We start from the raw sequence: 24,094 nt of genomic DNA on the forward strand, positions 1-24,094 counted from the left end.
TTGTGAGCCTTTTGCTTTCTTTGTACAATTTAATTTCTAGTTTTATACCTTTGTAGTATGAAAAGTTGGTTGGTAGGATTTCAGTCTTTTTGAATTTCTTGAGACTCTTTTTGTGGCCTAGTATGTGGTCTATTCTGGGGAATGTTCCATGTGCACTTGAGAAGAAAGTGTATCCTGTTGCTTTTGGATGTAGAGTTCTATAGATGTCTATTAGGTCCATCTGTTCTAGTGTGCTGTTCAGTGCCTCTGTGTCCTTACTCATTTTCTGTTTTGTGGATCTATCCTTTGGAGTGAGTGGTGTGTTGAAGTCTCCTAAAATGAATGCATTGCATTCTATTTCCTTCTTTAATTCTGTTAGTATTTGTTTCACATATGCTGGTGCTCTGTATTGGGTGCATATATGTTTATAATGGTTATATTCTCTTGTTGGACTGATCCCTTTATCATTATTTAATGTCCTTCTTTATCTCGTTACTTTCTTTGTTTTGAAGTCTATTTTGTCTGATACTAGTACTGTAACACCTGCGTTTTTCTCACTGTTGTTTGCATGAAGTATCTTTTTCCATCCCTTAACTTTTAGTCTGTGCATGTCTTTGGGTTTGAGGTGAGTCTCTTGTAAGCAGCATATAGATGGGTCTTGCTTTTTTATCCATTCTATTACTCTGTGTCTTTTGATTGGTACATTCAGTCCATTTACACTTAGAGTGATTATTGAAAGATATGTAGTTATTTCCATTGCAGGCTTTAGGTTCATGGTTACCAAAGGTTCAAGGTTAGCTTCTTTACTATCTTACTATCTAACTTAACTCACTTATTGAGCTATTATAAACACTGTCTGGTGATTCTTTATTTCTCTCTCTTCTTATTACTCCTCCTCCATTCTTCATATGTTGGGTGTTTTGTTCTGTGCTCTTTTTTTGTTTCCTTTGACTGCTTTTGTGGGTAGTTGATTTTATTTTTTGTCTTTAGTTAGTATTTGCTTGGTCTGCTTTCTTTGCTGTGATTTTATTTTCTCTGGTGACATCTATTTAGCCTTAGGAGTGCTTCTATCTAGAGTAGTCCCTCTAGAATGCCCTGTAGAGGTGGTTTGTGGGAGGCAAGTTCCCTCAACTTTTGCTTGTCTGGGAATTGTTTAATCCCTCCTTCATATTTAAATGATAATCATGCTGGGTACAGTATTCTTTGTTCAAGGCCCTTGTGTTTCATTGCATTAAATATGTCATGCCATTCTCTTCTGGCCTGTAAGGTTTCTGTTGGGAAGTCTAATGATAGCCTGATGGGTTTTCCTTTGTAGGTGACCTTTTTTCTCTCTCTGGCTGCCTTTAGTACTCTGTTCTTATCCTTGGTCTTTGCCATTTTAATTATTATGTGTCTTGGTGTTGTCCTCCTTGGATCATTTCTTTTGGGAGTTCTGTGTACTTCATGGTCTGAGCGACTATTTCCTCCCCCAGTTTGGGGAAGTTTTCAGCAATTATTTCTTCAAATACACTTTCTATCCCTTTTTCTCTCTCTTCTTCTTTTGGTACCCCTATAATGTGGATATTGTTCCATTTGGATTCATCACACAATTCTCTTAATAATCTTTCATTTGTGGAGATCCTTTTATCTCTCTCTGCCTCAGCTTCCGTGTGTTCCTGTTCTCTGATTTCTATTCCATTAACGGCCTCTTGCACCTCATCCAGTCTGCTCTTAAGTCCTTCCAGAGATTGTTTAATTTCTGCAGTCTCCCTCCAGACTTCATCCCTTAGCTCTTGCATATTTCTCTGATGATCCATCAGCATGGTTATGACCTTTATTTTGAATTATTTTTGGGGATATTGGCTAGCTCTATTCCCCCGGCCCTCTCTCAGGGGTTGTCTGGACTATTTTGGACTGGATTAAGTTCTTCTGCCTTTTCATGGTGATAGAGGTAGCTGTAGGCCGGTAGCACGTGTGTCAGCTGGGAGAACAAAGTCCTTTCCTGCTCTTACTGGTCGCTTTGCTCTTCTCAGGTGCCTATGTCGATTACCCGCACTCCTGGAGCAGCCTCCCTGTTACTTCCCTAAACTGAGCCCTCCAGAGAGTGGCAGGTGCACCGGGTGCACTCTCCCGCAAAAGTGGCACCCCTGCCAGCAAGCTGTGTGCCAACAGCAGCCTTTGGATCTGGCCTGGGCAGCTGTGCGCCGGGCTGAGTGTCTGCTGGGGCGCAGCTGCTCCTTGGCTGCTCCTCCACTGTCGCCGCTGGCTCCCACGGGCAGCTCCCAGGCCCATCTGGCGCTGCCGTGGGCTCGTGCTAGCCTCTCCCAGGCCCCTCCAGCACCGCCGCCGCTGGCGCACGCGGGCCACACCCAGGCTGCTCAGTGGCCACTCCCAGTCCCCTCTGGCGCTGCCGCTGCAGCCTCACACGGATCACTCCTGGCCCCTCTGGCGCCGCCACTGCCAACGCGCGCAGGCTGCTCCTGTTCCGCTAGGTCGCCACTGCCATGGGCTCGCACAAGCTGCTCCCAGCCCCCTCCATCGCCCCTGCTGCGGGCTCATGCATACCGCTCTGTCGCCGCTGCTGCCGGCCCACGTGGGGTGGTCCCAGGCCATTCAGGTGCCGCCGCCACAAGCTCATGCAGGCCGCTCTGTTGCCACTGCCACCACCAGCCCACACGGGCCAGCTCTGGGCCACTCGGCCGCCACTGCCGTGGGTTTGTGCAGGCAGCTCCTGGGCCCCTCTGGCAGCAGCTCCCCTGGCATGCACTGCCACTCTCCCACTACGGGGTCAGTGTGTCGGGGTCCACCAGTTGGGGGAACGACTGGCAGGCTGCTTATCACCGTGAGGGGCTTCAGAGCTGTGCTGCCACCCAGGGGGTTAAGTCGCTTCCCAGGTGCTGGTGTGTGTGCGTCGGGATGACTTGGTCCAGCTGTGAGGTCCCTGTCCCTTTAAGACTTTCAAAAAGCACTAGCTTTTCTTTTGTCTTAGGGGTGCCGGTTGAGGGGACCTGCCCGCGGGTTTGCTTTTCCGTATCTCTAATAACCAGCACGCCATGCACCGTGTGTCTGTGCTCCTGGTGCAGATTTCTAGAGCTGTTTGTTTAGCAGTCCTGGGCTTTCACTCCCTCCCCACTCCAACTCCTTTCTTCCCACCAGAGTCTGGGATAGGGAGGCATTCGGGTCTTGCTGGGCAGCGGCTTATATCTTACCCCCTTTGTGTGATGCTGAGTTCTCGCAGATGTCGATGTAGCCTGGCTGTTGTACTGTATCTACCGGTGTCTGTTAGGAATAGTTGTATTTGTGGTATTTTCAAAAATATATATGTTTTTGGGAGGAGATTTCCGCTGAACTACTCATGCTGCCATCTTGGCTCCTCCCCCTCTTTAGATTTTGATGCAAAGAAACCAAATGTCAAAAAATAAATGGGACAACCTGGTAAATTTGAGCACTGAATTGATATAGAAACATTGTTTTAGGCCTGATAATGGTATTACAGTTATATTTTTAGAGACTCCTTATCTTTTCGTGAAATATTTATGGTTGAAATGACATGCCTGGAATTACCTTCAAAAGAATATAAAAGTTTGCTTGTATGTGGCCCCAGGTTCATTCTTTCCCCAGCACCCCCACCCTCAAAAAAAAAGAGGGCTGGCAAGCCTGTAGATGAAACCAGTACCTATAAGTTACTGATTGTTGAAACTGTATGATGGATGGATGCATGAAGATTCATTGTACTATGCCTTTTACTTCTGTGTATGTTTGGCATTTCAATAATTACAATTTTCAAAATAAAACATAAAAACATAACAGAGCTCTGCAGGTCAGGTCTAAACTGAGGCTCATTTACAGGAAGAAATGCTACCATCTCTGGAAGGCAGTGATCATTTGACCTATTTGGGTATACTTCAGACACTTTGTACACTGGTCTGAGAAAAATAAAATACAGACAACCCTTGAACAACATGGGGGGTAGGGGAGCCAATGAAGTCGAAATTGGCACATAACCTTTGGTACCCCCAAAACCTAATTACTGATGGCCTACTGTTGACCTGAAGCCTTACCAATAACATAAGCAATTAACACATATTTTGTATGTATTATATACTGTATTGTAAAAGTAAACTAAAGAAAAGTTTTTTTTTAATTGTTGCAAATCTCCAAAAGTTTTTCCACTATAGTTAATGAAAATAATCTACATATAAATGAACCTAAGCAGTTCAAAACCCATGTTGTTCAAGAAGGGTCAACTGTTGTTTCAAGGCTCAAAACCACCAAATACTATACCCAACAGTGTATGACATAAAGTCAAAACATTTCTTCATTGGACACCATTGTAAAAACATTCATTTGCACTGAGATTTACATGACTTAAACAGATTTAAACATTTTTCTCTCCCAACAATATTTGCCTTTAGTAATGATCGGAGCTTTGAAGCCAGTGGGCCTTAACTATTAGGCATTAACCTGCATCCTTGAACTTTCACCTCATGTTGCCTCCAGGCTGTCCTGTATGTAGCTGAACCTCTTCCAGCCACATCCAGCCTCTCCTTGTATCAAAGGTCCCCTCACAGGAGCCCCTCACTGTCCTACCCAGTGGTCTTTTGCCAGCTTTGATTTCCTTGATTCTAACTCAGGACCTCTTGAGGCCCATTTCAGTGTGTTGTATTTTCTGTAGACAGGCAATCAGAGCTGGAGGAAAAAAAAGCAGGACTAGAGATAAAGAGCCTCAATTTCTAGAGAAGATATGTATAAGACTTGGAGATTATTCAGCCTATCTCACCAACTGGTATTATCATTAAACCTAATATGACAGACACATTTGGACATTGATTTTTTTCCTAGTTTACTAACCACTTGCTCCCAACCACAAGAGCTGACTGTATGTTCATCATGACTATTATTTATCAGGCCCTTGTGATAAGCCAGGCATTGCCCTTCACATTTTACCAATGTTACACAATCAGTCTTCAGGGCTACCCTTTGAGGTGGCTATTTTCCCCACTGTGCAAGTCAGAACCAGGGAGGCTGACTGGCTTGCCAGAGGCCACACAGCTGGCAAGTGGCAGAGGCATATTTTGAATGTGATCTCTCTGACTTGGAAGCCCATATTCTTTCTCCAACAGGGTTTAGCCTAACTACCATATGAACAAATGGGAATCTGACCTTTGTTAAATCTCTGCAAGGAAGCTGGCGCACAACTGGCCTTGGTCACCTTCTTATCGCTTAAAATATATGTAATAACAAGTAAACCTCCTTGCCTAAATAATGGTATTATAATCCTTTAATTTCCTGTTAAGAGTCTGGAGGCAGAGAAAAGTCAAGGGACTTTTTCTAGGCTGCACAGTAAGAGAGAGCTCTGATTCTTTCTTCTCTAATAAATACTCTAACTACCAGATTAAGTTTCAGTTATTCTGAATTCCACCAAGAAAACTGAGCCATTAATTTGGGTAAAGAGCTCCAGGATCAGATTCACTAAAAAGAAAAGTCCATTCTAAAATCCCCAAATGGATTGCCCTGTAACCTTCTACATTAATTTCCAAACTTAGCTACGCAGAACAGTTACCCAAGATTCTGGGAAGGGGTCTGGGCATACATGTATTTTTAAACAAGCTGCAAAGTGAAATCTAAGAACTGTCAATCTTGTGGAGGAGACAGAAATCATATTAGTTATCCATTGCTTCCTAACAAATCACTCCAAGACTTAGCATATTAACACAATAACCATTTCTCTCATCATTTTTGTGTGGCTTAGCTGGGTCTCTCTGGCTCAGGGTCTGCCACAAGGCTGCAATCAGGGAGTCAGCAAATTCAACACTCATTTGGGAAAGGAACTTTTTCCAAGTTCACTCACATGACTGTTAGCAGGATTCAGTTTCTCACAGGCTGATGAGCAGAGAGAGGGCCTCAGTTCCTTGCTGGCTGTTGACAGATGCCTTGCTCAGTGTCCCGCTGCAGTGGCTTCTCCAGAGGGCACCTCACAATGTGGCAGATGGCTTTTCTCTCAGAGTGTGTGCAGGAGAGACCAAGAGAAAGCAAGCAAGATGGAAGCCACAGTTTTTTTGTAACCTAATCTTGAAAATGAAATCCCATCACACTTGCTGTAATCTGTTCATTAGGATGAAGTCATTAAATCCAACCCACCATCAGGGAGAGGAGATTACACAAAGGTGTGACCATCAGGAGACAGGTGTCATTGGGAGCCATTTTAGAGGCAGCCTATCACTGAGATGTAAACAAAGAACTAAAAAAGTGGTAATATATTTTCTAGCTCTGTCCACTAAGAAAGGCTAGATTGAATGACACCCCAGTATCAACATGTACACTAGTGCCTAGATACTAGTTTCTAAATACCATTCCAGGACTCCCTGGGAAAAATGTTAACTCTGATTCTGAGGCAGGAAAAATACAGGATCAGCCTGCAGCCCCTTGAAATTCAAGAGAAAAGATTATCAAAAACCAATAGGCACATTGGAATCAACCTAAAAAGCTAAAGGGGAAACAATTTGAACAATAAAATAAAAATCCCAAGATATAAAACAAAGTGTAAAATAGGTATACATGACTATTTACAAGTGATTGAATATTAAATACATGGGTAGGGGACCAATCTTCCTTAGAGAAGAACTCTAAATACTTTATGTAGATATTCTGTTCCAGGCATTGAAGTTTAATCTCCTATTCCTCTTGACGCTGGATGGGATTTAGTGACTTGCTTCCAAAGAAGAGAATATGGAAAGAAAGGGGAAAATTACAGCTCTGCAGTGGAGAACTTGCAAACATTACCATGGGCCCTTCTGGAGTTTGGGAATAGTGTACCAATTTTGGCTCCTTAGGTTTATAAAAGTATCATAGTCATGTGAGGCGTTAGCATTAGGGGAAATAGAAAATACATGACCACGTTCCTTAAAAACTATTATGGCCATGTCAAAGTTATGAGAAACCAGGAGAGACTAAGAAATTGTAATAGACCGTAGGAGTCTGAGGAGATATGATGACTAAATGCAAAGTGGCATCTGTGACTGGACCCTAGAACAAAAAGGACATTAGTAAAACCTGAATCAAGTCTAGAGTTTAGTAAATCGTAATGTAGCAATGTTGGCTGCTTAGGTTTGCAAATGCACCATAGTAATGTTAAGATGTTTTATTTATCTATGTATTTTGTTAATTTTTTTGTTAAGATGTTTTTATTGGAGGAAACGATGATGATAACAGAAACTTCTTTACTATCTTTGCAACTTTTCTGTAAATCTAAAATTATTCCAATACAGAGACAGCCACCAATCACTTATCACAGAAGTGGCCCATGTTCAGCTCACTGTCTTCCCCTCACCCAGCTACCCCAAATGCCCAGGGCTACTCCAGGACACCTCATGCAGACAAGTGTGAAGGAAGGGAACTTAGAATGAAAGACAGGTCTTAACCAATCCCCATTTGAGGAGTGCTTTAAGACATTGAAGGGATCAAGGGCAGGCTGCCCCAAGGTGTGCCATTGTGAAATGCAGAGTATTTTGAGCTGCTAACCATCAAGGCCCAAAAGACTCATAAAAAACTTTGACCTCCTACTCCCCAACTGCATAAAAAGACTTTAGATGGAGGAGCTACTGTAGGAGGAGAAGTATCACCCTAGATAACTATATTATAGTGTGAACTGGGTGTGGTAGACAGGGAGGGATGTGGCTAAGTCTGTTAAAATTCCTCTTTGTGCCCCCTCATTGCTTCTGTGTGGCCCAGCAAATATTTGTTTATCAAACATTTACTCTTTTCATATTCCTGTGAATTACTTGCTTTTTTCTTTTAAGTCTCAGAACACCTATCTCCTTCTCGGTGGTTCACAATCAAATACATACCTCATTTTCCCTGTCTTTTGAACCCAAGTCTATGACTTCCCCATAAGTACATAATTAAACCTTGGCTTTTACACCTGTTAACCTCTCATGTCAATTTCATTCTTAGACCAGCTAGAAGAACCTCGGGATGGAGGAAATTTCTTTCTCCCAATAACATTTTCCTTTAAAAGAGTAGAAAACAACAATGACCAATGAACTCAGTTCTAAGATCCCACCTTGGGTCTTGGAAGGGGCTGGTGCAAGTCATGGGGCCTAGGCACAAGCTTCATCAGTTTCTCAATAAATTCACCCTACAAAGATCTCAGAAGAAACAAGTGCACTTTGGCCAGAAACGCTGCTACTCTCATCAATCCTCAGCCTAAGCACTCCCTCCTCCAGGATGTGTTTGCCTGAGCCCCCCACCAGTTTAGGCAGGTCTCCCAGGATCCCTCCATGCCTCCATTATGACACTCGGCTACATACCTTAAGTTTTTGTGTTTCTACCTCCCTGTTAGCGGATAGGCTCACTGAGGGTGTGGTTCAAGGCATTAAAAAGTCTTTGTACTGTCATAGTGGGCACCCAAAAAGCCCTTGTTAAGTAAATGAATTAATGCACTTTCTTTAGGAAGGAAACACTTGCCAGGCAGAAGCCTAGGCTCCAGGGGTAAGAACACCAGAGCTCTGGTTCCTGTCCAGTGACCTCTGTTATCAATTACAGTGGGAGGGTAAAAAAACAGCCAATCAGCAACAACCTCTTCAGAGGCCATACAGAAATACCGACAGGTTTTTACCTCTACATATGAATCTTTTATGGGGGTCTGTGCACGTTACTATGCTGACCATATTGTTAGTTGTAAGTGTAACGATATAAAAATTATGACATAATTTTTTGAAATCCAGAGTCTCCTAGCATATTCAACTGTTAAAACGCATGTGTCTCAATGAATCAGGCTAAACTGAAGTGGAACTAAATATAGTAAAGTAAAATCCTCATCCATCAGACACTTTTTACACCCCGCACCCTCACTCCCCCTACACAGAAACACGCCCCGGATATGAGATACGAGCTCCGCTTAGGCAGATGTGCCAGGTGAACACAAGTCCCAACACGCGTGGGTTAAACGGCCAACTTAGGTTACCAAGGGCTTAAGACTCACAGCATCTTTCAAGGTAACAGACACCAGGGGCTACATTAAAAATGTGGGTTTTCCTACACACCTAGAGCAGGTTTGGTAACAATGTACTTCCCAGGAGAGAACAGTGAAGACACAAAGCGAATTTCACTCAACAGCGCACGCCCCTCGGGGAACCCTGCGCGTGCGCACACTGCGAAACAGAGCAGCCGGCTCGTGGCGCTATAGCTTTTCTTTCCGCTCCAGACGCTCAGTGCCCGCCTCCGGGCCGGAGGGAGCATATGATTGGTCAGTCTGGCCCTGGGTCGGAGATTTAGTGATTGACAGCAATGCCCAGAGACAGGCAAGCTGGAAGCCTGAGTAGCGGGTGAAGTTATCTGCGGCCGCGCGGCCGAGGTAAGTAAGAGTAGGGCTTCGGGAAAGCGGTTGGCTTGGGGCTGAGGAGGCGACCCTTGGCCTGAAGGCGCTGGGAAGCTCTGATACCAGTCAGGGTGGGAGGCTGAAGGAGCCCGTTCGGGCAAGTGGGACGCCGGTTGGGTGTCTGCGCCGCGGCTGAAGGGAGGCGGAGATGTTCTCGGGCAGCCGGGCTGCTGAGGGTCTTGCTGGGGCCGGGGCTGCGGCGGAGCAGAGGGCAGCCGTGAAAGCTGGGACTCACCCACCCAACCACGCGTCTACCCCACGTCTCTCCCCACCTGCCCAATGGTCCCCCTCCCCAGCCCGCAGTTCGTGCGCAGGCCGCTAGGCGGCGATTTCCTTGGGTGTCTAACGCTTTCCCCGGACTGGGCGGGCCGGCCCCGCGGATCAGTCACCCGGAATCCGGAAGGAGGAGCACCCTGGCTGGGAGGTTTAACCAGCCTCTCGTAAGCTTTTGCCTCCCAGGACTTCCCAGTATACCTTTCTCACCGTGACAAGGATTTGCTGTAAGCCCCAAAGAAAAGGTCGACTGTTGTACATTTAAAAATACATTTCATTACGGAAAACTTTATAAACTGTGCAGAGGTCGAAAGGATGATATAAAGAACTCGGTGTACCCATTACCTGACTTCAATTAATGAACGTTTGGCCAGGCCCGCTCGCCTCCCCGAGTTACTTTGAAGTAAATCCCAGACATACCACTTCAACTCTTACATATTCCTACGGCTTTGTCATCATCAGTAATAATACTTCTTTTCCAATCATTTGCTTTCTAGAGGGGTTGAGTAAAATAAGGCACACTTTGAGGTGTGGACAGTGCATATTTAGTTTGCGATACAAGAATGTTGGAAGTTCTCCCACGGAGCAGTTTCACTACCCTGTCTTCAGGTTTTCAAAATTTCTGAAAACAAGGGTACCAAACAATCTAGTTTTGACAGTAGTGATACTGCTTTTAAACAGTAATAATAGTATTGTTCATTTTTGTTTATAGAGTTCTTGGTATGTATGAAGCACGTGAAATTGTTCCCATCTATTAATTTAATTTTACAACAGCCTTGTGAAGCAGGTAGACCATTTTACAGATGAGGCAAAAAGAGGTCTGGAGAGGTTAAGCAATTTGCCTGAGGTCACATTGATTCATGGGGTTGGGGGAGCCTGGGATTAGGTTTGCTAACCCTTGTCAGTTCAAAGTTCTTGCTCTTTTAACCATAATTGAATGTTCTAAGAATTGTAGAGTAAATATAATTGCTGTGACTTATTTCTATTGAGCTGAAAATCCATAATGGAAAAAACAGCTGGAAATTTATAGTGTAAAGGTAATAAAGATACTTTTGTTTCTTTGAAACACTAGAAGGTTAACACAACTGAGTTTAAAGTTATGGCAAAATGTATGAAGATCATAAATACAAGTGCTAAAATTTTATTCTATAGTATATGGCCAGTTAAAGGGGAGAGGAAAATGCAAAAAAATACACATCAGTGAATAGTCTCTACCTTCTTGAGCACTTAGCCTATACTGGCTATTTACACAGAAAACTTTAATCTGTATTTCCTCATCTTCCCAATCTTATGCTATTTCTAAAACAGCATCTTTATCCAAACAGTGTTAGAAGAGTAAGGAACTAGAGACAGACAACTGGGCTTATTCAGAGGACAACAGAGAAGACTTGTTAAATTGGAGTTTAGGATTCCTGTTGTAGGAGTAATTCAGAAGTAAAGTTAGACTCACATGTGAAGGAACTTGAGTGCACAAAGAAGTGATCCGATTATGGCCATCTCATAGGAAGATGTGAGGGGCTGCTTCACCTATGATGTGGAAAGGTTGACCTGGTGAATATAAAGGAAGTAGATGTAGGTAACTGAATTTATGGATGTAAGGAAAGGAATGAAGAGAAAAATAGCATGAAAAAAGTGTGGTTTTGAACTGCTAGTAAACTTCAGGTTCACAGGTTTGTTTTCCTGTGGCAGTTTTATAAAAAAAAATTGATGAATGAATAATTTCAATGAAGCATAGTTGGCATACAATATTAGTTTTGAGTGTACAACATAGTATCAACATTTATATACATTGCACAGTGATCATCACAATAAGTCTAGTTACCATCTGTTACCATACAAAGTTATTTTAATATTATTGGCTATATCTCTGTACTTTACATCCCTGTGACTTACTTATTTTATAACTGGAAGTTTGTACCTCTTAATCCCCTTTGCCTATTATACCCACTGTCTCCCCTCTGGGAGATAACCTGGCAACCACTAGTTTGTTTTCTGTATCTGTGAGTCTGTTTCTATTTTGTTTGTTTTGTATTTTAGATTCCACGGTATTTGTCTTTCTCAACCTGACTTACTTCACATAGCATAATGCCTTATAGGTCCATGCATGTCACAAATGGCAAGATTTCATTCTTTTTTATGGGTCAGTAATATTTCATTACAATATACTACATCTTTATGCACTTGCCTATTGATGGAGATTTAGGTGGCTTCTGTATCTTGGCTATTGTAAATAATGCTTTAATAAACATAGGGATGCACATCTTTTCAAATAGTGTTTTTATTTTCTTCAGATAAAAGTAATCCTGGATTGTGTGGTATTTCTATTTTTAGTTTTTTGATGAACCTCCATACTGCATTCCATAGTGGCTACACCAATTAACATTCCCACCAGTCTTACACAAGAGTTCCCTTTTCTCAGCATCCTCTCTAAAACTTGTTATTTCTTTTTTTGTTGTTTTTACTAGCCATTCTGACAGGTGAGAGGTGATATTGTGGTTTTGATTTGCATTTCCATGATGTTTAGTGATGTTGAGCTAATCATGTATTGTTTGGCCATTTTTGTCTTTAGTAAAATGTCTGTTCAGGTCCTTTGCCCACTTTTTAATTGGATTTTGTTGTTGTTGAATTGTATGAGTTCTTTATATATTTTGGGTATTAACTCCTATCAGATATGTTATTTGCCAACATTTTTGCCTATTCAGTAAATTGCCTTTTTGTTTTATTGATTGTTTCCTTCCCAGTGCAAAAGCTTTTTAGTTTGATGTAATCTCACTTTTTATTTTTGCTTTTGTTGCCCTTTGCCTGAGAAGACATATCAAAAAAAGAAGAAAAAAAGTGCTGCCAAGACTGATGTCCAAGAGTTTACTGCCTATGTTTTCTTTTAGGAGTTTATGGTTTCAGGTCTTATATTTCGGTCTTCAATCCATTTTGAGTTTATTTTTGTATGTGATGTGTAAGAAAGTGGTCTGGTTTCATTCTTTTGCATGTAGGTGTCCAGTTTTCCCAATACCATTTATTGAAGAGACATCTTTTCCACATTGTATATTCTTGCCTTCTTGTAGATTGATTTGACCATAGAAGTGTGGGTTCATTTCTGGTTCTCTATTTTGCTTTATTGATCAGTGTGTCTGTGTTTATGTCAGTGTCATACTTTTTTGGTTACTGTAGCTTTGTAGCATAGTTTGAAATCAGGGCATGTAATACCTCCAGCTTTGTTTTCTCAAAATTGCAAAAATTTTATTGACTATTAAAGGTCTTTAGTGTTTCCATACAAATTTTAAGATTATTTTAGTTCTGTGGAAATGCCATTGGTATTTTGATAAGGATTGCATTGAATCTGTAGGTTGCTTTGAGTAGTATGGACATGTTAACAATGTTAATTCTTCTCTCAGTACAACATATTTTTCCATTGATTTGCTATCTTCAATTGCTTTTATCAGTATTTTATAATTTTCAGAATATAGGTCTTTCACCTCCTCCATTAAATTTATTCTTAGGTATTTTATTCTTTTTGGTGCAATTGTAAATGGGATTATTTTCTTAATTTTCCTTTCTGATAGTCTGTTATTAGTGTATGGAAATGCAGCCCATTTCTGTATATTAGTTTTGTACCCTGCAACTTTACTGAATTTTTTCATTAGTTTTAATAGTTTTGATGAAGTCTTTAGGTTTTTCTATATGTAGTATCACATCATCTGCAAATACAGGCATACCTTCTTTTTATTGCACTGTGCTTTGTTGTGTTTTGCAGATACTGCATTTTTTTTTACAAATAGAATGTTTGTGAAATATATTTCACCACTGTTTCTATGCTTTATTTTTTTAAAAACAACCACATATATATGTTAGTTTGCGACTTTTTTCATTTAGCCATCCTTTCATGTATAACTTTTTGCTTTAATGACCATAACCTTGGAATGGGTGTGTTGAACTTAAGTGCTTTTCCAATTGATGTACATTTAGTGTGCCTCTAGATTTTTTCTTTAAGTCTAGTACTTAGTAAAAACCTTTACCAGCTTTTAAAAACTAAACATCTTTGTTTACAAAAGTATAATTTACTGAGTTTTTCCACTAACGCAGTTTTTATACACATAATATGCAGGAGATAGTAATTATTACAGTTTATCAAAATCACCTTTATGGTGAGTTTTCATCACTTTACTGGACCCAAGGATAGCACTTTTAGCAAAAAAATATTGACTTCAAGTAATCAGTGTGTTCGTTTCTGCTCATGTTCAGGATAACTTAAGATATTTGATAAATTCTTTCAAAAGATTATTTTAAAATTGATGCCCAAACTTAATTTGTTTGGGATTAAGTACATGGGAATGCTTAAAATAAAAATAAGGAAATATGTACTTATGTTATTCACTGTGGGGTTATATTTCAGAGATCCTCCCATGAAAATGGTATACCTTTAGTTCAAATGGAAATGTAAAACTACCTTTAAACTCTCTTCTATCATATAGAGAGAAAATTGATCTCTCAAAATGTTACAGAAGACATCCTTCAGAAGTTTAGTAGACCCATTGACTTGAAATAATTTTCATCAAGTTTTAACAAGCTAATTAGACTTCTTAGACGTATTATTTAAAGTTTTTATTTTTTGTGGAAATGTAGTATAGGTCATGAGATTTATTCATTTGTGGACTGAAAAAAATGGCACTTAGTGTATGTCAGATTGCTAGGCATTGGGAATATAGCAGTGTACTTAATTTTGTGTGAAAGGTATAGAATAATTGAAATTATTGCTAGTAAATTATAACCCAGAAGTTGAACACTATCTCACTGTATAGAATACTAAAGAGTGACTTAAAGCTCGACTAGACTGATGTGCAGTATAGCGGTGGTCATAAAGTTGAATTTTCAGAAAGTAGGATAGTGCATTGACAAAGATTGTTGACAACTTTTCACTGCGACTGGTAATGACATTTTTTTAGAAACAAAATAACATCCGTCTACTGTACTGTATCTTAAAAGAAGGGGCGTTTTTATACCAAAAGGTAAGAAGGACATACTCTCAAAATAAAGGGCAGTAACTTTCAGTTGAATTAGTTTTTGTTTTTTCACTTCATAGCCCTTATTATTTTTCTTTTACATCATTGTTTGACACTAAAATGTAGAAGAGTTATTTGGGATGCACTGATATGATTTAATACTACTCTAATCTCAGTATTCTGAGAACAAGAAACCTTTTTCTAATAATTTAGTCAATTGCATAACTAAAAAATGTTCTAAGACTCCCCCAAGCCCTGCTTTAAAATGGTCATACTGCTCTCTCATATTGTAAAGATAATTAAATGGCCATTTCCCTGAATAGTTCCCAAAGACCTTATGAAATTAAGCCCCTCTGTACTGTTGTAGCTTTTTAAAGTTTTGGGCATTTTAAATTTAATGACAGTTTTGTTATTACTGCCAACAGGGTTATTGTGAAACTATTTACTGCTAATAACTTTTTTATTAGAACTATCTCCAAAACATATATACTGCATTTGGGTGAAAGCAATATTTTGTGTTATCTTTGATTTTGGTTGCTGTAAACTTAAATTGGTCTAACCATACACTATTAGAAAAGAAAGTCTGTTTTCAAAGTTTATCTATTACTCATTTAGTCTTGGTTTTCTCTTCTGCTGCCCTGCCAACCACCCCTCCCCACAAAGAGTAATTTGTTATTATCTGTGTTAGATTAGACTAGACCGTATAAACCTATACATCAACATAAAACTCAAGAGTTACATATATTCATACAGAACATAGGGATCAAAATGCAGCCTGATTCTTAACCATCTTTTTTAAAACCTTTTTTGTTTTGAAGTACAATGCAGAAAGTATAACTCAGAAAAATGCACAAACATAAATATACAGCTCAATAAATGATCACAAAGCAAACACCCATGTAATGACCACCTAGGTTAAGAAATAGAAAGTTGTCCGCACACTAGAAAGCTCCTTTATAGTCTCTTCCAACTATTTATTCATCTCCTTCCAGTGGTAACTAACCACCATTGTAACTTACATGGCAGCTTTGTTTTGCCCTTTATGATTTTCTTAATGCCTTGAGGATCTGTGTGGATGACCTCTTTTTCATTCCTGTACTGTGTGCCCTCTCTTTCTCCTTGATACATCCTTAGAGGCCAACCCTTTTTACTAGTCTTCTCAAAGAAACAACTCTTGGCCTGTTTAAACTTCTTTGCCTTGAAAGTTCTCTCATGCTTTTCAAATAGATGATTTTTATGTTTGTCCAGCTAGTTTACTTGTCCTCAGTTGGAGGAGGGTTTGTTTGAAATTACCTAGTTTACCTATAAATAGAAGCAAAATTCCTCTTAGATGCTTGTTTACAATTAAGATAGTGTAGACAAGTTCATGGCTGGTGCCATTGTGATGAATAAGATAGTTTTTACTCTTAAGGTGATTAAAATGCTGTGGAGGAGGTTAGCAGTTTTAGTATAGTTTAATGTGCTATGTAGGAGAACATATCACAGGGCTGCTATAATCCTGGTTGATCAAGAAAAACCACTAGAAAAAGGTGATAGCTAAACTCAAACAAAGGATTAGCTTGGCATCGGGGACCAGTATGGAGGTGGAATACTGAATAAATGAAAAGTTCAGAGACCATGTTGAATTATTGGAGTTACTTATAAGACTGGATCAAAGAGTAGAGTGTGAAAGATTCAGAGGATAGGAAAGAACAGGGATCAGATCATAAAGGACCTTCTTTGGTATTGAGAATGGATAAATAGGGGAGTGCAAAACTGGGAGAGAGGGATACAAATAGTCTAGTTCATAGATTTTTATAGTAGTATAGAACTGATTGTAGAAATTGGAAAAGAAGGAATAACTGACATCATGGGTGCCATATTCTGAGGCAGGGAACACGTGAGCAACAGCTTTAGGAGGAAAGTTAAGTTCAATTTTGGTTTTCTTTAGTTTGAAAGCAGATGGGAGATACCAGAAAATGGCGTGTGATTGAGTTAACCGGGGTGAGGAAAGAATTTATTTAGTAAGTGGTGGAGCTGATGCAATGGCCTGTGAGTTGACGGGGTGTAAACCTGAGCACTTAGCTGAAAGGAGAGACAGGAGAACAGGAGACAGAATAGTTGTGGACACAGAAGGTGTGTGGCATGTGGAGTGGCGGGATGTAGAGGGATTTCCTGTGAGATGACTTTACTACTTGAAGTAGGATGCTTGGTCATTTTTAGAGAAATGATGGAGGAAGGGTTGGAGAGATTTGGGTAACCTGAAGAATGCTTGAAATAGCTGCCCTGAAGAATGGAAGTGTGGAAAGAGTAAGCAAGTAAGATTTTCTTAGAATGCTAGGTAGTAGTGAGGGCCCAGTTGAGATAAGAGGTAGTACATTTGTAGCATCATCAAAATATGAGGTTTGGTAATTTTTCTGCAGCCCAGTTGTAGGAAATGAAGACTGGTGGATTCATTAAGTTCCAGCTTATAGAATAAACAAAACAGTAAAACAATTAGTTGAAAATACTAAACAGCAGTAGTTCAAGTGATTTTTGGCTGCAAGGAGTAGAAGGGAATGAAGATTGGCAGGGATTGATTAGGTTGATGACAACTGCAAGGAAGGACACTGAAGGTCTCTGTGTGCTCAAAGAGTAGGTCAGAGGAGTATATGAGTGAAAGCTAAAAGGTGAGTTTTTTTTTAGCTTTTAGATTTTGTTCTTAGATCAAAAGTAAAATATGCTTTGTTGCACTGGCTGAACGGTACAAACCATACAAAGGAAGCTTTACTTCTGCCCACTGTGGCCAGTTTTAATAGTTTGATGTCTGTCTTTCTATAAAAAGGCTAAGGGTTTTGTTTTTGTCTCACATAAATAAAATCATGCTTAATATTATTCTTCCTGTATCATGTATATACTGTCAAGTCTTTACAGAGACTATCACTTGCTTTCAGGAGAAGCATATTTTATAATATGAGCCTACTATAATTTAATGAAGTTGTTTATTGTTAAGCATTTAAAGTTGATCCCTGTTTTGTGAGTAGAAAAAGCACTGCAGAAAATCTTTATACATGGTTCTTTATGTATAATGCTTTTATTTCTGTGAGAGAAATTTCTGAAAGTTTCATGACTTGGTCAATGGCTATGTATGCTTTTAAAACTTTTATTTGAAGCATAACGTACCTTAAGAAGAGTATGTAAGAGTACATCTTGATGAGTTTTCACAAAGTAAACATGCCCATAGACATTTGTCTATGTCAAGAAATAGAATATTGCCATCACCCTCAGAAATACCTCTCAGGCCTCCTACAGTCACTAATCTGTGCCTCCAATGATTTAAAAAAACAAAAACAAAAAACTCCTATGATTAGCTCTGATTAGCTCATTTTAGTTTTGTATATCTTAGACATTTGTAAAAATGGACTTAAACAGTACTCTGTTGCATGAATCGTCTCTGTGAATATTAAAATCACCTTCACAGGCAAGAATATAAGGTACTGATTTACTAGTTATGATTTACTAGTGCTAATGAAGCCAAAGCACACAATTCTGTTTAGGTGGGGACTTGGAGTAGAGACAACTCAGCTAACATAGTGGAATGCTAGGGAATGTCCTAAGTGTCCTTAAGTCAATCCTGATGAGGGGCAGAGAGTGGTAAAGCAGTGCTTCCAAAGGAGAGCTCTCTTTTAATGAAAGTATAATTTACGCACAGCAAAATTCACCACATTTCTCTTTGGATACAATCATGTAATTACCACCATAGTCAAGATGCAGGATAGTGCCATGTCCCCAAATTTCCCTTGTACTTCTTTGTAGTTAACCCTCCCTCCACTGCCTGCCCCTGGTGACCACTGATCTTTTAATTTGTCCCTTTACTTTTGCCTTTGAGTAAGAGTTTTTAAAAGAGTTTAGAGAAGTAATTGGTTGGAAACAGCCTAGATATGAGGTGTGTGAGAAGCAAGCAAGAACCCTTTGGTAAGGCTCTGAAGCAGCGTTCCGAAGGGGAGAGCCAAGTTGCTGTTCAGGAAGGGAGGGGATGTTTAACTTCAAACCAGGTTCCAGAGAGTACAGTGAAGTTTGGCGGAAATGCTAGTGGTAGGAGGCAACCAGCTAATAACTATGTGACCTGTCTTCTGTGTCTTTCTGTTTAACAAGGACCATTCTCTTTCTTGAACACCCCCACCCTTTTATTTATTTATTTATTTATTTATTTATTTATTTATTTATTTATTTATTTATTTACTTACTTACTTATTTATTTTTAAATTTTTTAGTTGACACCTCTCTTATTTTCCTACTACCTACCTCTTTGATCATTTTTTCACAGTGGCTTTTAATTATTCCCACTTGTTTCTCAAGTATTTCTTGACTTCTGTATCCTGGCTTCTTCTCTTCTCTGTGAGTTGGTTCATTGACTCCTTTTGCTCAGCCAGTGCTTCTTAATCTATGGGGACTTGGCCCAGACTTGCTGAACATCTCCTCTTGACAAAATAATTTAAAAATATTTTTTTTTAAAGTTCAAAAAGCAAGCAAAGGATACAAAATAATAAATCAAAATGCCCCCAAAACATATAAAGAACACACTATAATTGTTAAAATTAAAAAGACAACAATATCAGGTATTGACAAAGATTGTAGAACAACTGGAGCTCTCTTACTTATTGTGGGAGTATAATTGAACAACAACCTTGGAAAAGGCTAGTTTCTATTCGAATTGTAGCTATATGTCTATATTTATCTGTACACATCTTCCTCAAATTACAATGGAGTACGCCCCGATAAAACTCCCTGTAAGTTGAAAATATCCTGAGTCAAAAATGCATGTAATACACGTGACCTACCAAACATCATAGCTCGGCTTACCTTAAATGTGTTGTGAACAATTGTTAGCCTGCAGTTGGGCAAAGTCATCTAACACAAAGCCCCTTTTTTTAGTAAAGTGTTGAGTATCTCATGTGATTTATTGATAATTTTCTGAAAGTGAAAAATAGAATGGCTGTGAACCATCATAAGTTGGAGACTGTCTGTAAGTATTTCTTATGATCTTATGATCTTACTCCTGGGTATACACTCAAATGAGTTCTTAATGTGTACCTTGCTATACTCAGCAAGAATTATTTTCTCAATTGTATTTGTAATAGCTAAGAAATAGAAGGAACCCAATGTTCATGAACAGTAAATTGAGTGACTAAATTGTGTTGTAGTGCCACAGTGAAATATCACACAGCACTGAAAAAGAACTGATTCTCACAAAAATGTGAATTAATCTCACAGTATTAAGTGAAAGAAGTCAAACACAGAGTACATACAGCAGGCAAAACTAATAAATGCTTGTAAAAGTTAGAATAATGGTTAGATAGGTGAGGCATAGATATTGACAGGGTAGAAGCCCAAGGGAGCTTTTGGGGTTCTGGAAATGTTTTATATCTTGATCTGGATGGTAGTTACACAGGTTTATACATACATTAAAATTTGCAAGCCAGACACTTAAAATGTGTGTGCTTTTCTGTGTAAGATTTTCAAATCCTACGTAAAACCATCCGTTTTCTTTGACTAGATTTTTGGTCAGTTATTTCTCTCTCAGAATATTCAATCTTACAAGCAATAATAGACATTGGTAACATTAAAATGTATCTGTTTCACCAAAGTTCTGTTCTTGACCATTTCATAGTAATAAAAAAATTATATAATTCTGCCCATGCTTAGAACTGTATTTCACACTTAATCTGTCAATAAGGCCTGGCTCCTTTCAGTTCCCATGTTTCATCCAGTATCCGGCATATTTGTGGCACCTTTATCCTCCCACCCACCATTCTCTGTAATTGTTCATAAAGTTCCTCTCAAAATGTAGAATACAGACTCTTTGATGAGATGAGTTTACATCAGAATGTAAATAAAATATATCACTAAGTACACTGTTTTGTTTTTTGTTTTTTTCAAGCAAGACTGCCTTGATGAGGAAGCAGTGCATTCATTTATAGTCTGGTGCAAATTCCATGTCTCTTTGGAGACCAGCATTTTCAGTGAACTGGTTTACACCATACAAGTTAATGTTTAAATCTGTCAGATGTACTGTGTATTGATGGGGAGAGGGTGAGTGACAGGCATTATGGTGCCAGTGCGTGTGAAAGGACTTTGGGTCTTTATTTTTTATCTTCTAGCATCTGAATGATTGTTCCATATTTGTGGAGTTCCTTTTTAATTTTTGGTGGGAGGTAAAATCTGCTTGTAAGTATAGTCAGTCAGATTTGACCAAGCTACTCACTCAGGAGCCAGTGAGAGAGGAAAGTGGAAACTGTTCTGTTGGGGGCAGCAGCTGCGGTTGCAGTGGTGTCTTACCAGGACCAATTCTGCTCCAGTTTTGGATGTCCTTCCTGGACAATTATAAGATTGTTATCTACTAGCTATCTTTTCATAGATGTATTTTCTGCTTAAATTAGCCAGAGTAGGTTTTTGTTGCTTCCAACTAAGAACTCTAACTGAAAAAAAAATTACTTAAAAAATGTGCTATTCTTTCAAAGTTGATCAAAAGCAAAATTTGTTTTCTCTTAAGTAAATTTATACACACAGTTTTAAAATGTTTTAGACTAGATTTACTTTGTTAGACATTTTGTAGACAGTAAAGATTCTAAGTAATAATTTCATTTTAGTGTTTGCATTTAAATTTTTCAGGCTTTATGGACCATGTGCTGCTACGTATGCCTGAAGTACTTGAAATGCACGTTTGGAGAGACTTTGCCATCTAAATGCTTGGCTGGATTAAGCGCCTAATTAGGATGGTTTTTCAACAGGTTGGAGTAAGCATGCATTCGGTGAGCAATCAATCTCATTTTTAAAATCCAGATGTTTATATGTTTTAAGAATTTTTTTTGAGAAAGTGAAATGTATCTGTATATGATTAACATTTTGAATTCAGTATATTTATGTACTATTTAAATCATAGAATGAATCTTTACCTAGCATGACAAGTAAGGGAGTAACTTTCTGTTATACTGAAAACTTACCAATATTCATGTGACTGTTAAAAGTGCAATGTAATTGTTATAAAATGCTATAAAATTGCTATAAAAGCACAATCTCTACATATAGAGATAGAGATAGATATCATTAAATGACTAACATTCACAACTCTGAATGTATTTGTTATAAAATGCTATAAAATTGCTATAAAAGCACAATGTCTATCTATTGAGAGAGATGGAGATAGATATCATTAAATGACTAACACTTCACAACTCTGAATGTTGTAGAACTATTGTCATTGAATGCTGTGATAGTGTGGTTTATCACACAACTCTTTAAGTCATATCTCCTAAAATACAACAACTACAGACAGGAAGAAAAATAGTAGTAAAATATAGTTATTCAATGCCAAAAATGTCAGTTCTGATTTTGACATTTTTAAAAGTATTTTCTAATAATACATAATATTTTTCCAGATCCAGTGTAAAGCTATTAATTGTGCCAAGCATATTTTGTGGAATATTTCTTTTTATTTTCAAATCAAATGTTTTGTTATTGGTGATGTAACATTAAATTTTATTTATTAAAAATATAGGCAGTTTATGTAATTTGAATATGGGTATAATTTTTAATGCAGTACCTTTACTCTTGTTTTTATTTTGAGTGTATTCATATCTTGTTAAGACAGACTTGAACTTTGAATCCTCCACCCCTCCAAAGTTAAATCTGTTGTCTTTGGGATAAAAAGCAAAGGACCAAATAAAATTACCTTTTTCATAGCTGCAAAGTTTTGAGATTATTAGCTTGAGGATAAGCAACAGGAAAATGATTTGTGAAGTCAGTAAATAGTATTTTCGTCTTTTTCAGTTACATCTTCCTATGTTTTGGACTTCACTTAATGCAGTTTTACCACCTTTTTTATTATTTACCACCTTTTGGCTACATAGGGTAGAATTTAGTACTGACAGCAAAAGAATTTCTTATGCTTTCAGAAAGACAAGGATGCTTTTATTTATGATTCCCTAAAAGCAAAGCTTTACAATTTATGATTCCTACTGATTTGCAATTTGAGGAAGAGGTATAATTTAGTGGAAAGATTGCAAGTCTTTGATTCAAACAAGCCTAGGTCTGAAATTGTTCTCTGCCAGTTACTTTCTTCATCTACAAATTATAGATAAGAAGACTACTCCTTCAGAGTAAGTCTGTGGATTAAGTGACAGACAGTATATGTAAAACATCTCACATATTGGCTTGTAAAAAGCATAGAAACATTCAGTAATGCTTAGTTTCCTATGGTTTTGCTCTGACATCCTCCCACCCTGCCCCAGGTCAGGGGAATGTGCTAGTCTGAGACCAAAGCACAGAACTTTATTTCAAAATAAGGAAGAGATAACACAGTTTAGCTTGTTCATTTTAAGCTGTAAATGGATGCCTTTAATGGACCAAGTAAGAGAGCATTAACTTGCTCCCAATAATGTAATCACAACTGAGGACCATTCCTACTAACAGCAGATGAACAAGATCATTTTTTTACATTACATATAATTGATGCCAGGGTTCTTGTTTATTTACGGAGTCAAAGACCGAACTTCGCAAATGCTCAAGGTAGGCAAGCAAGAGGCTTTTTATTGATATAAGTAAAGATGCAGAATTCCCAGGCATATCCTGGGGGGAAAGGGAGAGCAAGGCTGTCTGGGCTCAGGTCTAGGGCTTGGAGTTATACTCCTGTTGCATCGACTAGGGAGAGAAGCTATTTGTTTGCTATAGGTTCGGGTTAGAATGCCAGCTGTAAGCCAATCACTCTAAAGGTCATTTCTGTTTTTGACTAGTATACCATGGTCAAGCTACTGTGAGCTACCCTGACTTACAGTCAGTAAAAATGGTTCTTTATCATGGAGCTTTAGTGAGAAGCTTCTTTATACATTGTTGCATTATTTCAGCTGCAAGTCTCCAGTCTTTCACATTCTCAAGGTCCTTAGTAAGCATCCTGTTTGTCCTTCCCAGGGCCCTTACCTTGCTCTAACTGGACAGGGGCTGCCCCCTGTTCTTACCCTGTCTCATAATCACCAACTGAAAATCTACAGAATAAGTTTTCTTCTAACATAAAGCAATTTGATCTTTTGGAGTTACTTTGTATCTTAGTTTCCAAGGTATCTTATCCTGCTGCCTAAGAGTAAAAAGGTATAGGCTACCAAGATTTTACCTTTGGGCATCTGAAAATTAAAAAAAAGAAATTTTAGCTCTACCTTTCAATGATAAATACATATTTTCTCACTGGTTTGATATGTAAATGAACTTGAAACTGTATTTGAAAGTATTACAAGAGCAGAAACGGCCTTCCTCCTTTACATATTTTATCTGCTTAAAAAGAAAACGTGCAGGCTTTGAGATCAGGGTTTTGGTTTTGTCCCTAGGACAGCTGGCAATGATTAGCTTTTTATATTCTTCCTGTACACATCAGCACCACCTTATAGCTACCGCTGGTTGGTTTACTATGCCCAGGTCTTTTTCATATATCATATATGTTCACTAGAACCACAGTTTTTTTTTACAATGAGGAACCTGA

General features: G+C 38.8%; 1 protein-coding gene across 1 annotated transcript in view; it reads left to right on the forward strand.

The window, feature by feature from the left end:
* Positions 1-9,153: 9,153 nt before the first annotated feature.
* The window catches only part of MTFR1 (mitochondrial fission regulator 1), a 48,359-nt gene continuing 33,418 nt past the window's right edge, over positions 9,154-24,094 (forward strand). Inside the window, exons 1-2 of the mRNA XM_036998239.2 lie at positions 9,154-9,313; positions 21,238-21,377. Coding sequence (XP_036854134.2) covers positions 21,312-21,377 — 66 coding nt within the window. The 5' untranslated portion in view covers positions 9,154-9,313; positions 21,238-21,311. The remainder of the gene's footprint in view (positions 9,314-21,237; positions 21,378-24,094) is intronic.

This window comes from Manis javanica, chromosome 2 (assembly GCF_040802235.1).
Source record: "Manis javanica isolate MJ-LG chromosome 2, MJ_LKY, whole genome shotgun sequence".
Taxonomy (NCBI): Eukaryota; Metazoa; Chordata; class Mammalia; order Pholidota; family Manidae; genus Manis; species Manis javanica.